Here is a 25,664-nt window from a genome sequence, read left to right as displayed (position 1 = left end):
ATAGTAAACAGAGAGGAGGAGACTAACAAGACTGACTGACTAATGGGCTGACACATGGTAGATGCAACGTAATGCAAGAATTGTGATGTGATTCATTTTGGTGGGCAAAATCAGGACAAAATAAACTAAATAGCACAAATTTAAAGGAACACCAGCCTGTGTATATAAACAAATCATTGAAGGTGCAAAACAAGCTAAAAAGCCTGCTTAAAAAGCAATTGGAATTTTCGGCATTGTAAAGTGTACAAAAGCATGAAAGTTTTAATAAATGTTTATAAACTACTAGATGTTTTATTTATTTGTGTCACAAATAGGCTTACATTAATACTGCAATGAAATCTCCTAGTTGCCACACTCTGGCACCTGTTCGGGTACACTGAGAGAGAATTTAGCATGGCCAATGCACCTAACCAGCACATCTTTTGGACTGTGGGAGGAAACCCACGCAGACACGGGGAATTAGATTCAAATAGAAGCTTTCAAAAGTGAATTGGATAAATACTTGAATGGGAAAATTAATAGGGCTATGGGGGAAGAGCAGGAGACTGGGAATAATGATAAGCCTCCTTCTATGGTGTGTGAACTCATGATGCTATGGCTAGATTTTGTTGTAATATATAAACAGTCAACTGAAACTGCCTGGAAAGTTTAGGACCTTAGGCAACAGATTAAAATGTGTTGGAGGAGTTTCCAAACAGCTTTTACACCTAAATAAGCCAGGAACTGAAATGCGTATTTAAATCAAATGAAACAAACTTACTTGGGGATGAAGGGACTAAAGGCGACAGGCATTCTGGTGAAATTGGAGCATTCCATTCATTGGAGCAGTTATCCTTCTTGTCCTCATCACTAGAACCGTTACTCAGTACATCATTATCATTGTGATCAATCTTCAACACTTGTGCTTCTTGTTCCTTCAGAATAGCTTCAAGGCGCCTTTAGAACAAGTTATATAGGTGTCATTGCTCATCCCTTCAATATTGATTTATTTTGTTATTAAGGCTGGAGACATAAACACAATTCTTTGAGACTGATTATTTCAGATTGTTCCTGTAGATGTCTCGTGAGATTATTTTATCCTCCCCAATTTTTTCTACTTTCCTAAAGGTAAAGCAGCCTTCTGCTACCTTCAACAAGTCTCTAATCTTGTGGCCTCAGTGAGTGGCTGTGGACTTTTCAACCATAGTAAGCATCACTGCTTAGTCTGATCCTGTCCTCACCCAAAATGTGTGCATCCATGCACATACAATAAAAACTACCTGCACTTACATAGCACCTTTAATGAAGTAAAACATCCCAAGGTATTTCACAGGATGTAATCAAACATAATTTGACCCCAAGTCTCATGAGGAAATATTGTGACAGATATGCTCAATTGGTAGGTTTAAATGAGTATCTTACAGTACAGTGAGATGGAGAGATTTACGGAGAGAAATCCAGAGCATAGGACCCAGCTAGTTGAAGACACTGCTGCCAATCGTACAGCAATTAAAATAAGAGATGCGAATGAGGCCAGAATTGGAGCAGCACCAGGATGTCGGAGGATTGTGGGGCTGAAGGAAATTATAGAGATAGGAAGGGAATGGGGGGGGGTGGGGTGTGATGCAATGGAGGGATTTGAAAGCAAGAATGAAAATCTTAGATCAATCCATTGCATAACTGGGAACCACTGCCATTCAGCGAGCACAGGGGTGATGGACTGGACTTGATGTCAATTATGATTTTGCACAAAAAGTTGTGGAGGAACTCAAACATATGGGGGTTGGAAGATAAGAGGTTGGTCAGTTGCATGTTGGAATACTGATGTTTAGAGGTAAGAAGGGTAGGGGTGAAGGTTTTGGCAGTAGGTGACCTGAGGTAAGGGCTGAGTTGGATGATGTTATGAAGGCGCAAATCAGCTGTCTTAGTTGGTGGCATGGATATGTGATTTGAAGCTCATCTCGGAGTTAGATACAACACTAAAATGCAAACAGTCTGGTTCAGCCTCAGACTGTTGTCAAGGAGAGGTGTGGCCATGTGGTTAGGGAACAGACACAAATAGTCATGGATACAGCCATGCAGACACAATCTAATGCAATGGGTTGGGCAAAGGCTGAAGCTATTGCAGTGCCTATATTGAACTATCATCATTACATATTGACATAAAGCTGATCCCCAAATGTACTGATGTTAAATCTCTTCCAGGGAATGCCTTTCTTTTGCAAGTTTCAGATAACTTTGCAAGCCAAGCAACTTTCCTTATGTTATCAAGCCATCATTCAAGTCAGTACGTGAATGTACCTGAAGGAACGACAACTAGCTTCATTTTGGTGCAAAATACTCTTGCGGCTCATGTTATAATTCTGCTTTTTCAGCACAGTTCATCAAATTCAAAGTTCCCAGCATTTTCTTTTTCTCTGTTTATTATTTTTTGAGCTTGAGAATTACAGAGACTACCTACCTGTTATGCTCATCCCTCCAGGCCCTCAGCTCTGAGAAAATATCATCTCGGGTTCTGCTGTCAATTTCTAATGAGTCATATGTGTGTTCTGGCAAATGAATATACTGACTGAAGCAATTCCCTGCTTCATCACTTGATGCCTAAGAAAGGTGAACAACAATTAACGGGTACATGTTGTTACAACATTCATCTGCAGTTTATACTTTTAGCTTTGTACAGTAAGTATAACGCAACACTTTCCAAACTGTTTTCCAATATAACTCCATTTTAACACTCAAAAATTAATACAGTCCCAGATGACAATGTAAACAAAACACCAATAAATCAACATCAGTATATAATTATTAAAGTTTGCTCTTATGTTATATCACATGAAGGTGAAATTCAGTAGAGGACTGGGCTACTGCCTGTCACAAAGTCTACACCCTCTCTATTGCTGCAACTCCATGAACCTGCTCTGGGAAATGTCTGTTGTATTAATGTAGATGCATAATTATGTCATATCTTGCTTGATCAGAAGTGCAACAGTCAATCAATGTGTCTAATGTGGGGAGTTATTCTTATGAGAGGGTGGGAGGTTAATATGACTTTATTCCTCATGACCCCAATCACTGTAACTTGGAACTATATCATTGTTCCTTCACTGTCTCCAGGTCAAAATCCTGGAACTCCCTCCCTAACAACACTTTGGTTGTACCTAAACTATATGAACTGCAGCAGTGCAAGAAGTTGGCTCATCACCAGCTTCCCAAGGGCAATAAAGGTTGGGCAACAAGTGCTGGTCTTGCCAGCCACACATGCCAGGACAAATCCAAAATATTAAATTCTGAGGTATGGATTGTAAAAATTGTGATATTGCTTTCCAGGCATATTAGTACCAATATAATTTTTCTTAAGCGTCTGTATTTGTGCATTCTTCCCAAATCTGTGTCCACCTTTCCCATCTTATGCTACAAACTCTGTTTGATAACAAGGGGGAACATTTTGCTGCACAAGATCAATTTCTGTGTTGTTTCAGTCTCCTTTCTCTCTAGCTGACAACGACTTCTTTCTTCCCTTGCCTCCTCCTGCTTTCTTTTTTCCAATTTCTCTGTTTGTTTGTTTTTCTTTTCTATTTTCTTAAATAGAAAATTTGCTGGAGTAGGTTTGGGTGTTTTTCTGAACCTTTTGGATTTCCATCTTGTCATTCTTTTTAAAAACTTTTTTTCTTCTTTTGTGTCTTCCTGTCACAATGATAACTGAGGTAAGTGACTAGGAAACAGCCATGACCCATGGGAACAGACTGGAGCAAGTGCTAGTTCATCACAAGAGGGGAAAGGAATGGAAGTATACAAGTGAGAAACCATCTCAGGGATCCTAATATTAACAGCCTGGTATCAAGGCTGACACAAAACCAACAAACCTGGGGGTTATCTTCCCAGGAAAATAAAAAATCTCCCTGTACAGTTATAAAATACAATGAAGTTTTCCCCATGACGTAATATGATAAATTATATATATCACTGCTAAAGAAATAACTTACATTTCTGTAGCATTTTTCACCACCTTTGGACATCCCAAAGTTCTTTACGGTCAATTAAGTACTTTTGAAGTGTGGTCACTGTTGCAATGTAGGAAATGTGGCAGACAAAATTGCACGTGGCAATATCCCACAAACAGAAATATGAAAATGATGAGGTAACCTGTTTTCGGTGTGTTGATAGAGGGATAAATATTAGTTGCAACACTAAGGAGAATTTCCCTGCACAGGAAATTGCAGATTCATAATCCTTTGGGTGAAGAAATTCCTCCTCAACTCAGTTCTAAATCTGTTCTCTCTTATTTTGACGCCAGGCCCCCTAGTTCTTGTTTCACCTGCCAGTGGAAACAACTTCCCTGCTTCTATCTTATCTATTCCTTTCATAATTTTATGTTTCTATAAGATCCCCCTCATTCTTCTGAATTCCAATGAGTATAGTCCCAGTCTACTCAGTCTCTCCTCAAAAGCCAACCCTCTCAACTCTGGAATCAGCCTAGTGAATGTCCTTTGCACCTCCTTCAGTGCCAGTATATCCTTTCTCAAGTACGGAGACCAAAACAGTACACAGTACTCCAGGTATGGCTTCAGCAGCACCTTATATAGCCACAACATAATCTCCCTGTTTTTAAACTCCATCCCTCTTGCAATGAAGGACAAAATTCCATTTGCTATCTTAATTACCTGCTGCAGCTGCAAACCAACTTTTTGTGATTCATGAACAAGGACACCTAGGTTCCTCTGCACAGCAGCATGTTGCAATTTTTTACCATCAACTTATAGAATACACTTCCAAATGTACTGAAGATAAAAAAGGAACTGAAGAGAATTGATTTGAGGGGAAGATTGTAGATTTTGAGAGCAGAAAAATAGAGAAGCAAAGAGAAACCTCACAAGATGATATTTGTAACAGCACATGTGTTCAGGCTGCTGTGGAATCCTGAACTTGTTTCAAATAGGCTGACTTGGGCAACAGGTGTACCCTTGCTGGAGGATTCCTCTATACAGCACACACAATTCACATACCAGATATACACAGCATAACCACATGTCAGACCCATTGCAAATACTGTCAATAAAATCACAGAAAACTCTTACGCCTTGCTTCTTCCTCCGAGCTCGAAGAGCTGTGACAGGATTTCCACAAAAAATGCTGCCAGCACCTGGAAAGAAAAGCAAAATGTAAAAGGTGGTGATTCTGTTATTTCTGGACACATAATTATTACGAAATGATATTCTGGTAGAACTGACTTGTATCAATGTTTAAATAATCCCAACCTCTTCCCTATGACATCCTCAATCAAACAATCTCCCTAGTTGGCTTGAAGACAATGGTTATTTTTTATTTAATTACCTGAATTTTTAATCATTTTGAATCTTTCTTTGTGGCACTCTTAGGGGGTGGTCCTCATGGCACACCAATGTACTGTGGCACACTGGTTGGGAACCACTGATGTAAACAACTTAAATACCTTTGCACCATTTGTAATTACCATTTTGAAATGACTGCATTCAAGTACCTTGGAGTGCAACATGATCTATGTAGAAAACCTGAATATTACTGCACTGTGTATGATGGCCATTTAGAAATATTTGTAATTTTTTTTTAGATATTTTACAAAAAAAGTATACTTTTGCAAAAAAACTTTTAGTTATGATTTTAGAGTTGAGAAATCAGGAGAACCTAGCATTAACTTATTCATAGTCATCTTTTATAAGTTGCTCTGATGCAATATAAACTCCAGTGCAAAGAACTTGATAAGGCTGCCTCACCCATATGAAACACTCACCTTTTGAACAATTTTTTTGTGTATACCACATATTGATATGATTTGCCTTACATTTATTTCTAGTCGAGTTTTCTTTTAAATCAAAAAAGGCAATCTAATTCAGAATTCTTCTATACTTTGAGTTCAAGTTATTTAGGATTTGCTCACACTGGTACATTCCATTGTTCTTCCTAAGACATCCGTTCTTTCATCATTATAGATATTCACAGGATATAGAAGGTGATGTTTCTTGATGCTCAAAGTGCATTTGTAGTATTTCACCTCATAACATCGAACGCACTAACAGGAAATACTTGTTTTCAATTAATTAAAGGGAATAGATAGGCTAGAGAAAGATAAACTGTTTCTGCTAGTTGGGGAGTCTAGGGCTGGGAGATGTAGTATAAAAACAGCACACAAGGTGTGGTAGAAGTTAGGAACTTTCTTTCTCAAAAGGCAATTGATGCTAGATGAATTGTAAACTTTAAATCTTGATATTGGTAGATTTTTGTTATCCAAAGGTATGAAGAAATATAAGGAAAAGCTGGGCATATGGAGTTAGGTCATAGATTAGCCATGTTTTCACTAAATGGTGGCCCTCGGCGGGAGGGTGGTAAATAGATAACTCCTGTTTCTATGTTCCCACTTAATTGAAAAGAGCAGTTAATGCCAAAGTACACCAGAATCATTAAAACATTCCACATATAAGGGAGCCATCAAACTCATTGTGCCTATGAAAGAGCTATTCAATTAGCCCCATTTCCCTACTCTTTCCCTTAGCATTATATATTCAAATTTTCAAATATTTATCCAATTTTCTTTTGGGAGTTACTACTGAATCTGCTTTTGCCAATCTTCTTGGCAGTGCATTCCATAACACAACTGCATACTATGTTAACGAATATCATTGCACTACTTCAAAAGGGATTAATTATAGAAAGAACTGTTGTTTCACTACCATGTGTTAGGTCGCTCGCGCCATCCTGAAGCCTGGCATCAGGAATTCCTGTCCTTAAGGCACCAACTGTAGACCCTGTGAAGAGTCTCCCAGCACTATGTGGTCTCCGGGAGTTTGGTGCCTTTCGAGATGCGTAACTCTGATGCTTTTGAGAAGCTGGCATCCCAGTGGTTGTATTATCACCTGTATTTAAAGTAAAGTATTTACAGAAGACTATAAATACATGTCTAAACAATAAAACATCTGTGAGATAATAAGGAGTTGCAAACATTTCTGCATGGACTATTGCAATCAATATATTGAATATAATAGTTAACTGGAGAGTCTTAAGCAGGCTTGTCCAACCTGCGGCCCATGGGCCGCATCCAGCACCTGAAGTCCTTCCATGTAGCCCCCAAAGCCAGTTTTCAAAATGTTGGTCAAACAGGTAAATTGGAGTGGAAGATTCTGCAAAGATCTGCTTCTTCAATCACAGACCATTCCTCTCCCACATTTTTTGCCGATAAGCTTATTAAACCCATCAGCAGCAGATGTGGGAAAGAAATAGACTGTGATTAGGAGTAGTGAACACCCAGTGTTGAGTTTGCTGAGGACAAAGAGGTTTTATTTCAGCTAGGGCGAGGAGATGTGATAGACAGGAGAGATAGAGTGGGAGACAATGTGAAGTCCCGTGAAGGAGGAGTAACCAGGACCTTGGAAAGGAGAGGTTCACTGTAAGGCATGAGATGCTACGGAGCCTGGGGTCAGAGGATGGGGCGTGGGAAAGGCAGGCGACCATGTTTGAAAGATTGGGTGAATTCGTTTGGGAATGAGTGTGTGTGTGTGTGTGTGTGTGTGTGTGTGTGTGTGTGTGTGTGTGTGTGTGTGTGTGTGTGTGTGTGTGAGTCAGTGATTCTCCTAAAAAAGTTATGAGTGTTGAATTTGTGTGTAAACTGGAGTAAATCACGCTGTTTTTTTCAGACAAGAACTTCCACACTCTGTGCAATGCAGAAATCACAATCAGGAATAGCATTAAAAGCTCGGGGGTCGGGCCCTATTCACATTGGAGGCTGACAGTTCTAGGCCTCTGAGCATGCGTAGTGGCTCCAAACTGTCAGCCTGGTGTTTGCTGGCCAGTTTGATCGTTGGCCAGCTCAGGAACCTCGCAATGCTGCCCCTCCAGCATCCCCCACAGCTCGATCGCAGCTTCCCCATCTATTTGCATGCCAGCCCTGGCCACCCTACCTCCCAACCCAGAGCACTCCGATTTCCAGAACCCCCCACTGCAATGACGATCCCCACCCCCCCAACTCCCCCTCCTGCAGACACCCCCTGGCTGACCATCCCTCCCACCCCCCCCCCGCCCCCTCAAAGCTGCCCGATCACCTCCTTCCTCCAGCCCTGACCAATCCCCATGTAAAGTGACAGCAGGACCCCCCCCCCCACTCCACGGTTCTCCCCAGGCCATGCCCACAACGCCTCCTTTGCACTGCCCCAAGCCTGATGGGCAGTGCCAAGGTGCTCTCTGGGCATGGGCACTTTGCCCCTTGAGTAGTGCAGAGCACAGTCTGGCACTGCTAGGGTTCCCATGCCCAGGGGTAACCACCCCACTGTCGCCCAACCCCCTGGGGGACCCAAATTGCACCCCCCCGACCCCGCACTCCAATATGGTCAGTCCACTAGTTCCCCAAAAATGAGGAGCTAGTTTGAACCCAGCTGAAGTGAAATTCTCCTGGCAGGATGGGAGATGCTAGCGGGTCTGGAGAGTTCAGTCCTGGGTCCACTAATTACATTTAAATTATATTTTAAAGGCTATTTAAATATTAGCCCTCCCCTCTGACTCCCAGCCAATTTCCTTCGCCACGCAGAGGCCACTGGAAATCTGGGCCTGGAAGGTGCAATCATGGCATGAACGCTCGTGGGAATCCTGCAAATTGGCCGACATGCAATTCTCCCGGCCCACTAAAAAGTTAGCACAATGGGATGGGAGAATCGCCCCCAATATGTGTGGGAGTGACAGAGTGAGTGTGTTGCAGTGAGATATTCAATGTGTGGGAGGGAGAGATTCTGTGTGTGTGTGTGTGTGTGTGTGTGGAATGAGTGAGTACACATCTGTGTACGTGTGTGGGAGTGACAACGTGTGTGTGTACAGAGTGAGAGATTGAGTGGGTGTGTGTGTGCATGTAAGAGTGCGAGTGCATGAGTTTGTAGGAGAGTGTGCATGTGGGAGTGAGAGAGTAAGTATGTGGGAGTGAGTGATTGAGTGTGTGAAAGCAAAAGTGCAAGTGAGTGAGTGACTGTGTATGTAGGGGAGTGAGAGTGAGTGTGTGTTTTTAGGAGTGAGAGAATATTTGTGTTAGTGTGTGGGAGTGAGAATGCATGGGTGTGTATGTCTGTGGAAATGAGAAAGTGCATGGGTATGTTTGTCTAGGAATGAGAGAGTGTGTGACTCTGTGTGTGAGTGAGCGAGTGTGGGAGTGATAGAATGAGTGTGTCTATGTGAGTAAGAATATGTGGGGAATGAGTATGTGCGTGTGGGAGAATGTGTACGTGCATGGTATGTTTTTCGGTGGTGGGAGGTGGTCCACCATTGGCCAATGGTTGGAGTTTCTCGTCCTGCCTATTAATGGGAAACCTGTGACAGAGGTGAACCATTGGCGGGACCAGAAGATCCTGTCGGCAGGAAGGGTGGGAAAATCCTGCTCATTCTGTGTGTATGTGTGAAAGAGAGAGAAAGTGTGAGAGCAAGTGTGAGAAAGAGTGAATGAGAGAGTGTGAGTGAGTTTTATTCCCAATCTCAGAGTTCTTGCTCACTCTCACCACATCACACCCACTCGCACAGTGAATAAGGTTGAGTGAATGAACACTCTGAGACTGGCACACACAATAACCTTCTCACACTCCGGTCACTTTTATTAATTAACCTTTTTTGAAAAGTTAAACAATTTTTTGCTTTGACATTGTTTTATTTTTGCTAGCAAGTGATCTGTTTTCTTATAACTTTTTTTCAAATTCAGATTAACGTTGTGCCAATCCTTATCTTTCCAAAATGTACACATTGGTCCCCGAGTGAGAATAAAATGGAAATGTCACCCCTCAAATGCAACGGTTGGACAAGCCTAATCTAAAGCAAAGTCTTACGACAAGACACTAGGAATATTCCAGTTAATGACCAGATTTCACAGGTGCTTGCGGTGCTTTTAATAATTGCTTGGGAGTTATTCCACAGACCTAGATTTTCAAGCTCCTTAGCTGAGATGCCATCCTTAATGGCTTCCTTCACAATTAGCCAATCCTTACTGACGGTACAGTTGGATTGAATGCAGGTCTCACTCATGGGAATATCGTCCAAATACTTCAAGTGTGGGATTAACTTTTTAACCATCTCCCTGTAGTTACAATTTGAATCCTGGAATGGATGGGGTAGAAAAAACAATTACAACTATTTTTCAATGCAATTAATGGACATTACTGAGACACTTGGAAAACAAAATTCTAACTGGTCAAAGCACTTTGCAGATTATTTTTTGATCAACCATGACAACAACTTGTTTTTTATAAAGCGCCTGTAACAATTTTTTAAAAAGTTCCCAAGTGCATCAAAGAGAACATAAGACAATGGAACAAATGATAAAAGTTGTTAGAATGAGTGGATTTTGTAACATGCTCTACCTAAACCATGGAACACCAATCTCCTCTGTGAATATAGAACACTGTGTATTTAACCAGTACAAGCCAGCATAATCAGGTAATCACTTACCGTAATCCTCATATTATGATCAGGTAATCATAATATGAGGATGTTCATGCAGTCTTCTCCTCCCACTAAATGATTAATTGTCCACCACCACTTACAACTGGGAGGACCATAGAGCAGATACTCTCCTACACTTCTCACTGAACCAAGACTGATTTGATGGCAAAGGTACATGAGTTTACTTGCTTTAATGGAATTCAAATATGCTGCCTATAATGGCCCACACTGTTAGATGGATGCCCAGTTCTGAATCAATCCTCATTATGTGGTGATACCAGTGTTGGACTTGGGTAAACACAGTAAGAAGTCTCACAACACCAGGTTAAAGTCCAACAGGTTTATTTGATAACAAACGCCATTAGCTTTCAGAGCGCTGCTCCTTCGTCAGGTGAGTGGGGAGCTCTGATCACAAACAGTGCATATAAAGGCACACACTCAGTTTACAGAATACTGATTAGAACGCAGGAAAGGACGTCCAGAGGCATGGCGTTTGTTACCAAATAAACGTGTTGGACTTTAACCTGGTATTGTGAGACTTCTGACTGTGTCAATCTCATTATACACTGATAGTGTGACATTACATGACAGATGGTATTACGGGTGAAGAGGGCACTTTGTCTCTGCCATGGATTGTAGCCCCCACCAAATTGTCATAAACAGATGCATAGAGTCATGGAGGGTTACAGCGCGGAAACAGGCCCTTCGGTCCAACTTGTCCACACCGCCCAGTTTTTATCATTAAGCTAGTCCCAATTGCCCGTGTTTAGCCCATAACCTTCTATACCCATCTTACCCATGTAACTGTCTAAATACTCTACTACTGCCTCTGCTTCCGGACACTCATCACCTTCTGTGTGAAAATATTTCCCTCTGAACCCTTTTGTATCTCTCTGCTCTCACCTTAAACCTATGCCCTCCAGTTTTAGACTCCCCTACCTTTGGGGAAAGATATTGACTTGCTACCTTATCCAAATCCCCCATTATTTTACAGACATCTATAAGATTACCCCTAAGCCTTCTACGCTCCAAGGAGAAAAGTCCCATTCTATCCAAACTCTCCTTATAACTCAAACAGTCAAGTCCTGGTAGCATCCTAACAAATCTATTCTGAACTCTTTCTAGTTTAATAATATCCTTTCTACAATAGGGTGGCCAGAACTGTATACAGTATTCCAAGTGCAGCTTTACCAATATCTTGTACAACTTCAACAAGACGTCCCAACTCCCGTATTTAATGTTCATTGACCAATCAAACCAAACATTCCAAACGCCTTCTTCATCACCCTGTCCACCTGTGACTCCACTTTCAAGGAGCTATGAACCTAGACCAAGATCTTCGACAGGTAGATTGGTGACAACAGGCCAAGTAAGTTTTTCCCTCATGCTAGTGCTCTAACCACCTGTCTGCCACAAGATAAATCTGGCCACTATGTCATAGTAGTTGTACCACTATCAAATTCCACACTCATGAGTGCATTTTGTGTCTTTGCTGTCTTTTGTTTCCTCTGCATAGTGTTCAACATGAAGAAGTGCTGATTTATCAGTTGAAAGAGGGTGACGTATGCTACAAGCTATAGGTTTCCTTGTCTATTTTTGAATTGATGCCTTAGGGTTTCATTGAGTCCAGGTTAATATTGAGAATTTTTAGCGCAATTCCCTCTAGACAGTATTGCACTTTACTGCGACCTGTGGGACAGGACAGACCCAGGAATAATGATGGAGGAGTGTGGACATTATCTGCAAGGAATGGCATTGTGAGCATGATTCTATCAGCCTGTTGCTTAACTTATCTGTGGGACAGGTCTCTGAATTCTGGGCAAGTCTCCAGATATCTGTGAGGAGGACTTTGTAAGGTCAGCTGGGCTGAGTGTGTCATTGTTGTGTTTGAAACCAATGCTGGTTAGTTAATCTGTCCAGTTTTAATCTTATATTTTGCCGTAGGTTTGATACATCTAAGTGGTTTGCCACTTCAAAGGTAGTTAAGAACCAACCATATTGCTGTGCGTCTGGACTCACAGTGCATAAATCAATGTTTTATTCTAGATTTTTATTTAATTAATTAAATTTAAACTACAGTAACAGGGTGGTTATGCTACTGGACTAGTAAACAGAAGCCTGAACTAAAGTTTATTTATTAGTGTCACAAGTAAGCTTACACTAACACTGCAATGAAGTTACTGTAAAATTCCCCTAGTCGCCACACCCAGGTGCCTGTTCAGGTACACTGAGGGAGAATTTAGCATGGCCAATGCACCTAACCAACACACCTTTTGACAATCTGGACACAAAAGTTCAAATCCCAACACAGCAGCTGGGGAATTTGAATTCAGTTAATTAAATAAATCTGAAATAAAAAGCTTGTATCCGTAATGGTGACCATGAAACCATCTGGTTAAAGCCCTTTAGCTGTTTTGACCAATATGAAACTCCAGACTCACATCAACATGATTGATAAACAACTCTGAAATGTCCAGCAAGCTATGTCAAAGCCTGCTGCAAATGATGAAAATCCGCATGGACTGCAGCAGTACAAGACAGCAGCTCATCAATAGCTCAGCATCAGCAATTCGGCACGGTGACACAGTGGTTAGCACTGCTGCCTCAAAGTGCCATGGACCCAGATTCAATTTCAGCTTTGGGTAACTGTGTGGAGTTTGCATGTTCTCTTCATGTCTGTGTAGCCTTCCTCTGGGTGCTCTGGTTTCCTCCCACAGTCCACAAATGTGCAGGTTGTGTGGATTGTCCATGGTAAATTGCCCCTTAAGTGTCCTTAGGTGTTTAGGTTAGACGAATTAGTGGGGTAAGTGCATGGGGTTACAGAGGTGGGCCTGGTTGAGATGCTGTGTTGGAAAGTTGGTGCAGACATGATGGGTTAAATGGCATCCTTCTGCACTGTTGGGATGCTATTCCCAGAGGAATTAGTGATGGGCAATGAATGCTGATCTGGCCAGTGATAATGTGGAGACTGGGGTAAACACAGTAAGAAGTTTCACAACACCAGGTTAAAGTTAAAGTTAAAGGTTTATATGCCTTTATATGCCCTGTTTGTGATCAGAACACCCCGCTCACCTGACAAAGGGGCAAAGCCCTGAAAGCTAGTGGTGTTTATTACCAATTAAACCTGTTGGATTTAACCTGATGTTGTGAGACTTCTTACTGTGTCTGGCCAGTGATACTCAGTCCAGAACCCAAGAGTGAATAAAATCAATCACAGCCGATTTAAACTCTACCAGTTTGAGACTAAACATGGATCCCACACTTTGAATATCTACAATTATACACAAGCATGTTCCCCTCTGAATTACTTAGTGGGGCAACAGCCGGTTGGTCTACCCGCCATCAGCAGGCAAGTTCGAACTCCTGACGCCATCTTTAAATTTAAAATCTGAAATTCTGTTCAGCTCACCTGTCTTCATCAGACCGTAGAGGATATCAGCAACACAGAGGGAAAAGGCTAGCAGCCTCAAGAAGCCTGCTCCCCGATTCAATCACCTTCCGTATGAGCCCACAGCCTGCCAGGTGCCCATGTGCCATTTGGACCTCTGCCCACCACATCTGAATTCTTTGTGCATCTCCTTCCCATAAACAATGTGGTATCTCTTTGACCCCCTTCTTTGTGAGCTTTTCATGCAGCTTTGTCAGGAGTCCAGCTTCCCTCCCTTTAGTTTTCTCTCTGCCTTCCATTGTTTGTCTTCTTCATCCACCTCCTTGCCCCTCTGTCTGCCATTGTCAGTCCTCGCCCTTACCTTGGCTCGTTGTACAACCATGTACCACAGTACCCCCTTGTCTCCAACAGACCACCCCTGCAGCCTTAGCTCACACTCCATCCTTGGTCAAACTTTGGATCTCTGTTGCAATGGCTACTAGTTCCACATCACAATGCTGTCCACATAGACAACAGAGGCACCAGGGTAAGGAGACCCTTGTACTCCCCAACACCAGGAGCAGTACTGAATCGAGATGATGATACGTGAGGGTCCATAGGGGGTCCAGCAGTATGGTGCTGTCCATGAAGACCAGCTTGGCATGGAGATGGACGGCAGGAACCAGCTCGCCCTGGCAGAGTGAACAGCACTTCAGGAGTAATACTGCACTTTGGCAAAAATATTGTTGCACTGACCTTGAAGTCTCTTGTGAACTGAGAACAGCCTTGTGCATGGCAGGCACTCTTTAGCAATGGTGTTTTCGACCAATGTAATTTTACACTGGCACGATGCAAGATTGAAAGGCCTGACACAATGTCATCAAGCAGCTGTTTTAATGAGCATTCATGAAGTGCAAATGAATGCAAATTGCATTCACTGCACTAGTCAGTAGGAAGACTGACCCACCATTAACCTGCCGCTGGGAGAATTGCGAAATGATTTTTCACTGGTGTATTTCCGACTTTATGGCTGCCACTAGATTCTCCATTCCCACCTGCCACCAAACCATCCATGGATGGAATGGGAGAATTCTGCCCTAGGTCTGTGGATCATTAATCTAGGCCTCTGGACTGTTGGTTCAGTAAACATTAATGCTTTTTCTCTTACTATAGATATTGCCAAAGCTGCTATTTCCAGCATTTTCTGTTGTTATTCATAACCACTGTATCATCATTCCATGGCCAGTTTGGTCTGAAATAGAAATGCAAGCTTTATATTTTCCTGGCTCAGCTGCTTGCCGGCATTTGCTGTATCTGTTGCTTCTTAATTCCACTTTAAATGAATTGATGTAGATTTGTTATTCATGTGAAGGTTTGCACTATTTCAGTGACTGACCTTTTCTGAGTCATTAATCTGACCATTCTGATTGCCTTGGCTTTTACTACCAGCTGTAATAAGGAGGAAAGGGTTTTATTGTTCACAAGGGAATAGCTAGTTACTGATCCTCACTTGATATGCAGTGTGTAACAAAAAATGGATCACTATATATAAATATAAAAATGAACAATTTGCATTTAAATTTATTAATTTGTATTTTGTTAATATTAATTAATGAATACTTTTAAGTTAACTTAAACTAGCAAAATTTATTTGTTAGAAAAAAAACTAAAAATAAACCAAGTGAAATAATTACATAAACTTTGAGCAAATTAAATGCATAAAATTAGGTTACATCGAGATGGCAGTGCAGGAGGTGTTAATTAGATACCAATTGTGTTTATTTATATGCAGGTGGAGGCCATTAATCAGGGTTTCACTTGAGCAGATATAAAGTGACACTCAAGGGGTTTCCTACCTGGGTTGCTGCAGTACATCCTTCACTTCCTTACTCTCACCCGTCATCCAAATTTGTCTTGTTGCTGTCTGCTGGAGTGGGGAGGGGGGAATGAGGTCCCTCTATGTGGGAGTCTTCCCTTTTACCATTAAGGACCTGAGAGGGGATGGTGTTGCATGCAGCAATTTTTTTGTTATTCATTCATGGGTGTCACTGGCTGGCCAGCATTTATTGCCCATTCTTAGTGGCCCTTGGAGGGTAGCTGAGAGTCAAACACATTGCTGTGGCTCTGGAGTCACACATTGGCCAGACCAGATAAGGTCAGCAGATTTCCCTCCCTAAAGGACATTAGTGAACCAGGTGGGGTTTTTTTGACAATTGACAATCGTTTCATGGTCATCAGTAGATTCTTAATTCCCAATTTTTTTTATTGAATTCAAATTCTACCATCTGTCGTGGTGGGATTCGAACCCAGGTTCCCTGAACATTAGGTGAGTTTCTGGATTTATAGTCTAGCGATAATACCACCAGGCCATCACCTCCCATATTATCGCAGGATATGACATTTCACAGACTCCCAAAGTGCCTGCACTTTTTGCTACCTTGTGGAATCACATTTATGTAAGTTTAAAGTAGTGGATGAACTACAGATTAAATGGTCTGCTTTGACCGGAATGGTGTTGAGCTTCTTGAGTGGTGTCAGAGCTGTACTTATCCTGATAATAACTTCAAATTCAATTGGCGATCTGGGCCAAACACCAGCTGGAATTTATTTTGTATTTCCAGCTGCTCTACTCCAGGCTGGGCCAAAGTTATCATATACCAATTGTTTCCTGAATTGCAAGCAAGATCACAAAGACCTCGCTCCTGATAATTATCAGCACACTTCTATAAAACTGCTGGAAAGTAAAGAGGGGAGGTTTCCTGCTTAACAGATTGAGAAATGGTACAAGTTATGCGGTGATTTTTTTCAACCAATAATTTCAGGAAAATCAATGGAGGAGGACTGCAGAATTTCACAATATGGGCTTCTGACAGCTAGTGGGAGTGCTGAAATAGAAAATCTTCTCCAGTATGTCAATCATCATTTCACAAGCTGTTATAACAGCATGAACCTTGTGCACAGCCACCTTGTAACAATTACAAACTAAACATCCAAGAACTGACCCAGATGTATAAACCTTGGCTTGCCTCGACAACAGACTACACCTTTGCCAAGCTTTTACTAAAGGAAACATAAGGAAGGTTTTACAGGAAAAACTTGCAAGTTTAGCTCTGTATCAAGTTGGGTCAGCAACATTCCTATTGGGCCGTACCTTCAACTGGAGCTGCATATTTCTCACTTCGACTTTTCTGACCCAAGGCTGCTGAAAAGTGTGCGGCATAGCTGCTCCTGGAGTCCTTTCAGTGATTGCAGTGCAGGAGTGTTGGGAGAAATGAAGCCACATCCCCTTTTTACAGCACCAGCTGCCATCTATCTACGTCTAAATGTCCCAGACATTTGTAAGTGTCGTAAGTGGCAAGTATGCAAGTAGGATGGGTTGGTAGGTTGGGACTGAGTGGTCGGTGTGTGTGAGGGTGAGGGGCTATTGTCATCAAGGGGTGTACAGGATTTGGGTGGGGATGAACACTGTCTAGAGTTGGCCATTCTAATCTAATGTCTTGTCTGTGTATGACATTAGTGCCAGGATTGCTCCCAGTTCTGTAAACCCAATCTGCTTTTAAATCTTTGACACCCTTAGTACAGCTATTTCTGCTTGAAGTAGATGGAGCACTTCAGCTTAAATTGGTGCTTCCAATGTAACTTACATGGGTAGGTTCAGTAGGTAAAGTTACTAGGAATAATTTTATTGGGATAGTGTTCTAGTAGCAAAATGTTTGTGAGACACCTCCTGCATTTTTGATAAAACCTCTAAAAGAATGCATTTGGAAAATTTGAGTGTTTTCAAAACACTAAGTACAAAGTGAGTTGATTTTTTTTCAAAAATCAATAATAGTCTGCACGTATTCTCAAAGCATCACAGTGCTTAATTAAAAATAAGTCACAACCAGAATCTGAAGCTAAATGTTCAGTTTCCTCAGAATGGCCAACTTCTTCTGAGCAAGCTTATGTGTTTCTACCGAAAGAAAAATGGTATTTTCTCCTCATTGTTTTTGTTTCTCTGTTGTCTGCCACAAGTTGCAATTCAAGCAGTGCAAGCTATCTTCCCAGATTCCACCCAGCCATCTACTAGAGGCAGGAGACAGCAGCTAAGAAATTCACACCTACTACCATTTGGACACAATTAACTCTTGCTACTGGTGCTGCTAGGACCCTGCCCATTTTACTGTAATACATCTGAGGATAATGTGAAGTAATTAAAGGTTCCTGCCTAATATATCGGCCTGGATCTTCTGGTCTCCTGATAGTCCAGACATCTAAGGTACCCTGAAAGATAGAAGCGGAACTCATCAGAAGTCCTGATGTAAGCATATCCCTGGTATTTGTACGAGAAAATAAACTTCAGATTGCCAGTTTTATCCTGCCTGGCATGCTTCATGATTGGCCAGAGCCATGAAGGATTGAGCTGATTGCCCTATACTCACCCTGGCTTATATGTGGATTATTGGAGTTTTTCATAGCAAGTACCAGCAAAACTCTCAGTAAATCATCTTGGGTGTCAAAGCACTTCAGAACCCACAAAAATGTTTACTCAGGTAAAGGCAAAATACTGTGGATGTTGGAATCTGAAACAAAAACAGAAAATGCTGGAAAATCTCAGCAGGTCTGACCACATCTGTGAAGAGTAAATAGAGCCAACGTTTCCAGTCAGGATGACCCTTCGTCATGTACAAGTGAATCATTAAATTAGAATGAACAAATCTGGCATGGAATGAATGCTGGCCAGCACAGATATGATGCACCAAGTAGCCCCCTCCTGTTCATGGGATATCGTAAAATCATATAACTGTACAGAACAAGGCCATTCAGCCCATCAAATCTATGTTAGCTCTTTTGAAGCACAATCTGGTGAGTCTTGCTTCCCCCATTCTTTCTCCATATCTCTGCGCTGTTTCTTCTCCCAAAGACCTATGCAGTTCTCCCTTGAAAGTCAACCTTCCACCACCTTATCAGGCAGTGCATTACAAATCCTAACAGTTGTTGAGTAAAAAGCTGTTTCTATGTTGCCTCTGGTGCTCTTTCTCATCCCTTAAATCCATGGCCTCTGGTTACAGATCCTTCAAGCAGTGCAATCAGTTTCTTTTATTAGTCTATCTAAGCCCTTTAGGATTTTAAACACAGTTATATCCTGTATTCACAAGCCCATTTATAACTCAGTGTGGAAAAATCCAGTTCACATGGTTCCATTCACTGTTGACTGAACAAGTTCAATGCAGTTGCATTTGGTGGAGTCAGGTGGGGTCTGCATGGTCATATCCAGTGTTGAAGGTTCTAATTCAGCACACTTGCATTCAGACCTGATTGATGCTCAGCTCTGGTGAAGGGTCACCCAGACTTGAAACATTGGCTCTATTCTCTCTCCACAGATGCATTCAGACCTGCTGAGATTTTCCAGCATTTTCTGTTTTTGTTTCTGCAATATTTTATTTTTTCAGAAGTTACAAAGACTCCTAACAGAGAAATAGGTGGGATGTTTCGTTTTCAAGAAAAGGCAATTGGATTTTGTTTCCAATTTCACAGTAAGAAAAAATGTCTTGACCTGCAAATGTTAAGACCATCTTGAGCAAGTCTGTGTTATGTTTTGATTTCAATATGAGCATCATTCACTGTTTATTTTCATACAATCGTAAAATCCCTACAGTGCAGGAGGCCATTCGGCCCATCGAGTCTGCACCGACCACAATTCCACCTGGGCCCTATCCCCATAACCTCATATATTTACCCTGTTAATCCCCCTGACACTAGGGTCAATTTAGCAAAGCCAATCAACCTAACCCATACATCTTTGGATCCATTTTAACCCATTATAATTTAAAAAAACATGTTGTTTTCATTTTATCAATTATCTATTCTTTGTATGCATTTGTGCAGGCTATTTCTGTAAAAATTGAATCATATTTTTGGTTCTGAATTAGATAAATGTATATACTTTGTGCTTGAGACTGTAGGTATATAACACCACCTTTGACAATCTGAATTCATGACCTACTAAAGGGATCAATGTGACTGCGACAAAGGTAAACATTTCCTTCTGTCTGATGTTTTGACACAGATGATGCACCATCCTCCTCCACCGTTGTCCAACTGGGCGATTGTGAAAAGTCCTAAATAATTGCAAGTAGGTTTGTTTTTAAAGGCACTGTATAAATATGAATTGTTGTAATAAAATCCAAATCTCAATGGAATCATGGATTCTGCACTTCACAGGGTAGCACCATCTCAAATAATGTCACTGATGTTGAAAAAGATTCATTCCTCTCTGAAATCAAAATGCTACTTACAGACAAGCCATCCTCAGGTGCATTCCAATATACAGTTCTATTATTTTGCTCAGTATTGGTGAGAGGTGAATGGGTTTGTAGTTGCTCCATTTTCTTTTATCTTCCTTTGTAAAACAGATACAATGTTGACTTGTTCCAGGGCACTGGGACTTTCCCTGTATCTAACACTCTCTTGAATATTAATATTTAATATCAATAAATGTGACAAATTCTAATAGCTGAACATTGGACAGCATGGTGGCATAATGGTTAGCACTGCTGCCTCTCAGCGCCAGGGACCCGCGTTCGATTCCCAGCTTCAGTCACTGTCTGTGTGGAGTTTGCACATTCTCCCCATGTTTGCATGAGTTTCCTACAGGTGCTGCGGCTTCCTCCCACAGTCCAAAGATGTGCGAGTTAGGTGGATTGGCCATAATAAGTTGTCCATTAGTATTAGGGAGATTAGTAGGGTAACTATATGGAGTAACAGGGATAGAGTATGGGTAGGATCGTTCTTTGATAATATACTCACAAGCTTTTGGGGCGCAGAGTCACTGAACCCCGAAAGCTTGTGAGTATATTATCAAATAAATAGGTTGGACTAAAACCTGGTGTTGTCAGACTTTTTACTGTGTTTACGCCAGTCCAACGCCGGCATACCCACATTAGGATCGTTCTTGACAGAGGCACGATAGGCTGAATAGTCTCCTTCTGCACTGTAAGGATTCTATGATTGTTAGAAATTTGAAGATCAGCTTCCAGAAATACATGAGTTCTAAGGATTAGAACCCCCAGTATCAACATCCTGGCAGCTACAATCGATCTAAAATTTAACTGAACTAGCTATGTAAACACTGTGGCTACAAACTTTTAAGTTAAAGTCTCAGTACAGGAAATAACACAATGTAGTGAAACTTGAGTTCAGAAACGATTAATCCCTGGCTTGAGCCAGTAAGCGTGATGTGGAAAAGCTGGCACTGGATTGGGATAAACACGGTAAGAAGTCTCACAACACCAGGTTAAAGTCCAACAGGTTCATTTGTAGCAAATGCCACTAGCTTTCGGAACTGGCTGTTCTTTTGTCAGGTGGGTGGGAGTTCTGATCACTAACAGGGCATATAAAAACACAAACTCCATTTACAGAATAATGATTGGAATGTGAATCTTTAAAGCTAATCAAGTCTTAAAGGTACAGACAATGTGAGTGGAGAGAGCATTAAGCACAGGTTAAAAAGATGTGTATTGTTTCCAAGGAAGTTAGTGAGATTTTGCAAGTCCAGGCAGTTTGTGGGGGTTACAGATAGTGTGACATGAACCCAAGATCCTGGTTGAGGCCGTCCTCATGTGTGCAGAACTTGGCTGTCAGTCTCTGCTTAGCGACTCTGCATTGTCTTGTGTCATGGAGAACATTTACCCAAAGATCAGAAGTCAAATGCCTGTAACCTCTGACATGTTCCCCAACAGGAAGAGAACAGTCTTGCCTGGTGATTGTCGAGCGGTGTTCATTCATCTGGATCAGAACTCCCACCTACCTGACAAAGAGAGGTTGAAGATGTCTGTGAATACCTCCGTCAGCTGATCTGCACAGGATCTGAGTGCACGTCAGATGCACTCAAGGAGGCCAGTGATGTCCAGGTCACCGGGGGATGTGGAGGGCAGCGATGTCCAAGACACAGGGGGATGGGGAAGCCAGCAAGGCCAGGGTCACTGGGGGATAGAGAGGCCAGCAAGGTCCGGATCACTGGGGATGTGGAGGCCAGCAAGGTCCAGGTCACTGGGGATGTGGAGGCCAGCAAGGTCCAGGTCACTGGGTGATGGGGAGGCCAGCAAGGTCCAGTTCACTAGGGAGGCTGGTTTGCGTGATGGTTGGGGCTACGTTCACAACCTTTTGTGGTTCCTTGCGGGGATGTGGAGAACAGTGATGTCCAGGTCACTGTGGGATGGGGAGGCTAGTGAGGTCCAGGTCATTGGGGGATGGGGAGGCCAGCAACGTCTAGGTCACTGGGGGATGGAGAGGCAGGGAGGCCAGTGATTTTTTGGTGGGGGGAAGTGGGGGGCTGGTGAGAGACCAGTAATATCCATGGGGGGAGGAAATGAGATTCAGCGATGAGACCAGCAATGTCCGTGGGGGAGTGAGAGGCCAGTGTTGAGGCCAGCAACGTCTATAATCTGTATGTTCTGTAATCTCCCAGAGATTTGTACATGTGCAGGGGCCCACTCAGCTCGCTGATTTCAGCCTCTTCAACAGGCATAGGCCCCACCCCGGATTTTTAGCGTGATTCACGCTCGTGGCCTCTGCAGTGCACAGAGTGTGGGAGATTCATTTTGAAATGCCCACCGAAAAAACAAGCGCGATTTACTCCAGTTTTTACATGAACTTAATACTTAGAATTTTTTTGGGAGAATCGCCCCCAGTGTATCCCCCTTTGTCTGAGACAGACTGTGCGGATTGAATAAGGAAAGCAAATATGAAATTGCAGTATTAGATAAAGTGAAGACAATGTCAGGGTTTTTAAAGGGACAAAAATTAGCTCTGAGTTAGTTCTGCAATGCAGCCTCAACATAATAAAAGAAAGAAGTCAAGTTGCTTTCTTTGAGTTTGGATTAAGTTAATACGCATAATTTAAAAACAGGATTAGTATTCTTCCAGTAGAGTTTGCTCACACGTCTACTCCACAGGAAGTGAACTGGCGATCACAGTCATTGAAAATGAGGCATCCAAGAACTATGCTACTTATTCAAACAGTTACAGTATAAAGGCTTTGACAGTTGAAACAAGTTCAGACTGAAGCATTGCCAGCTGCAGCAGACAGAAACATAACAGCACCAGGGACAACCCTGCATTCACATCTATGTACAACAGGAACCTCTATACTGACCCAAGAAGCCAACTCTTTGGACTCATGCCATAAACTTGAGTTCATCTAAAATTCTGCAACCCATATTCATAGCTGCATCAAGTCCTGTTCACTCATCAACCCTATGCGTGCCAACCTACAGAATTTTAAAATTGAGGCATTGCTGGAATGGGAATGCTCCCATTCCAGTAATGCCTCAATTTTAAAATTCTCATCCTTGTTTTCAAATTCCTACATGGTTTTGTGCCTCCCCATCTATTCTCTAGCCCTGCAACATATCATGGAATCATAGAATAGAATCATAGAAATGCTACAGTGCAAAAGGAGGCCACTTGGCCCGAGTCAGCACCTATTCTCCGACAGAATATCTTATCCAGGCCCAAACCTCTCTCTTATCCCCATCACCCCGCAAATTTACCCCGTTAATCCCTCTAAACTACACATTAAGGGGAAATTTGGCATCACCAATACACCTAACCCAGAGGAAACCCATGCAGACACAGGGAGACTGTGCAAACTCTATAAACAAGGCTGGAATTGAACCCGGGTCCCTGGTGCTGAGGTAGCACTGCTAACCATTGTGCCACTGTGCTCCCATCTCTGCACTTCTCCAAATCTGATGTCACGAGAATCCCGATTTTGATTGCTCCAACATTGGTGGCTGTGCTTTCAGCTGACAAGGAGCTAAACAATGAAATTCCCTCTAAACCTCTCTACCTCGCAACCCACTTTAAAGAAGTTTCTTAAAATGTATTGCTTTGACCTTTCTGTCATCTGCCCTAATATTTCCTTAAGTAGGTCAGCGTAAACTTTGGCTGATAATGTTACAGTAAGGATGTTAGAGATTTTGTGTTAAAGGAACTACATACTGTAAATATTGTTATTGCTGTATCTTCCCTAAGGTTGGATGCCTGACAGACTAGTACTAGCTCATTTTGTTGCTTGATATTAGATAAATACATCTGGCGCCTGATCATTTGAAACCTGCTGAAGTAAAACTGTTCTGTCTTTTCAATATCATAGTACCATCACAGTAAAATTATGCACATAAGGTGGTCGGAGCATTGTGCCTGTGCAAACTCTGTGATCAAAACTGTCTTACCCCCTCCCCCCAACTCTTTCCCATAGCACTAGAAACTCTTTATTTATAGGTTCGAAGTAATAAGTTTAGCCAATTTAATATTAATGTATAAGTAAATATTCACACCATATATATTTTACTATATTTATTAACTTTATGTATGTGATATATATCTCTTAATCATTTATATGTTTAAGGTGATCAGCTTTTTGCTGTACACTGAATACCAAGTGAAGATCAGTAACTAGCTATTTATTCCCTTGTGAACAATAAAACCCTTTTCTCCTTATTACAGCTGGCAATAAAAATCAAGGCTATCAGAACAGTCAGATTAATGAATCAGAAAAGGTCAGTCACCGAAATAGTACAAACCATTGCACAAATAAAAATTCAACATCAATTTATTTATAAAGGAAGCTCATAAAGATGCAACAAATACTGGAAATGTTTGCAAACAGTCAAGCTGGGAAAATTTCAAGACTGTATTTCCATCTCTAAATGATTTTAACCAAATTGGCAAAATCACCATGTTCCAGGCCCAAGTACAATGGGTTATGTTACTGGACTAGTAATCCACAACAAAATGTAATAAAAATAAATTTGGCTCTGACGAAGGGTCATCTAGACTCAAAACGTTGGCTCTATTCTCTCCCTACAGATGTTGTCAGACCTGCTGAGATTTTCCAGCATTCTGTTTTTGGTACAATAAAAATAAAGCCAGACTGACCAGCCAGCATCATGAGGTATCAGATCCGGACATGATAAAAGCACACCCAGCCCAGTTGACCTGCCATTTCTACCTCATTATCATCCAGGGACTTATGCCAAAATGGGAAGAGGAGAAAAATGGGGAAGCGGCAAGGGCAGAGGTATGGGAGCTGGGTTGGACATGGCTGATTGCACCATCAATCACATTGTGGAGTGGAGAACCTCCGTTAAGGAAAAAAGCAGACATGTCAGAACACTGTTTTCAAAGGTAGCATCTTCAGAACAGATGAGACAGAAGTGGAAAAACTGGGATAATGGAATGGAATCATTACAGGAAATGTGGTGTGAGAAGCCGCAGTTGAGGTAGCAGTGGGAGTTGCTGGGCTGATGATGAATATTGGTGGTCAGTCAATCACCGGAAATGGAGCCAGAGAAGTCAGGGAAGGGAAGAGTCATGGATGGACCATATGAAGATGAGAGAGGGTCAGAAATTGAAAGAAAACAAAAAAAAAACAATAAATTTTTCCAGGTCCAGATGGGAGCATGAAGCCACACTGATACAGTGATTGACGTAATGGAAAAAGAATTGGGGGAGAACTTGAAGAAATGTTCCAATTACCCCAAAAAGAGACAAGCAAACTGGGGTCCATATTGATCCCCATAGCCAAACCTTTTATTTGCATAAAGGAGAAATTATTGAATTACAGAAAAGTGCAGCTAGGTGTAGGAGAGTGGTGGCCGATGGAGATTGTCAGACTTCAGCTCTAGGAAGAAATGGAAGGCTCTCAGACCCTACTGATGGGGGATGGAGGTCTAGAAGGTGTCCATAGTGAGGCAGTCAGGGCCAGAAAACTGGAAATTGTTGATACTGTAGCGCATCAGAGGAATTGTGAATATAGGTGGGAAAGGGACAAAGGGAGAAAGAACAGAATCAAAATAGGAAAAGATTAGTTCTGTGGGGTGGGAACAGGTTACGC

General features: G+C 41.9%; 1 protein-coding gene across 1 annotated transcript in view; it reads right to left on the bottom strand.

The window, feature by feature from the left end:
• Positions 1-25,664, bottom strand: part of lrrc56 (leucine rich repeat containing 56) — a 103,629-nt gene that overhangs the window by 7,127 nt on the left and 70,838 nt on the right. Inside the window, exons 6-10 of the mRNA XM_080190094.1 lie at positions 9,894-10,071; positions 6,684-6,866; positions 5,055-5,119; positions 2,441-2,580; positions 761-936 (exon numbers count right to left, since the gene is read on the bottom strand). Coding sequence (XP_080046220.1) covers positions 761-936; positions 2,441-2,580; positions 5,055-5,119; positions 6,684-6,866; positions 9,894-10,071 — 742 coding nt within the window. The remainder of the gene's footprint in view (positions 1-760; positions 937-2,440; positions 2,581-5,054; positions 5,120-6,683; positions 6,867-9,893; positions 10,072-25,664) is intronic.

The sequence above is a fragment of the Carcharhinus amblyrhynchos genome, chromosome 6 (assembly GCF_965287045.1).
Source record: "Carcharhinus amblyrhynchos chromosome 6, sCarAmb.v2.hapA, whole genome shotgun sequence".
Classification (NCBI taxonomy): domain Eukaryota; kingdom Metazoa; phylum Chordata; class Chondrichthyes; order Carcharhiniformes; family Carcharhinidae; genus Carcharhinus; species Carcharhinus amblyrhynchos.
The sequence above is the reverse complement of the archived record's forward strand: the minus strand, read 5'-3'. Positions and strand labels throughout refer to the sequence as shown.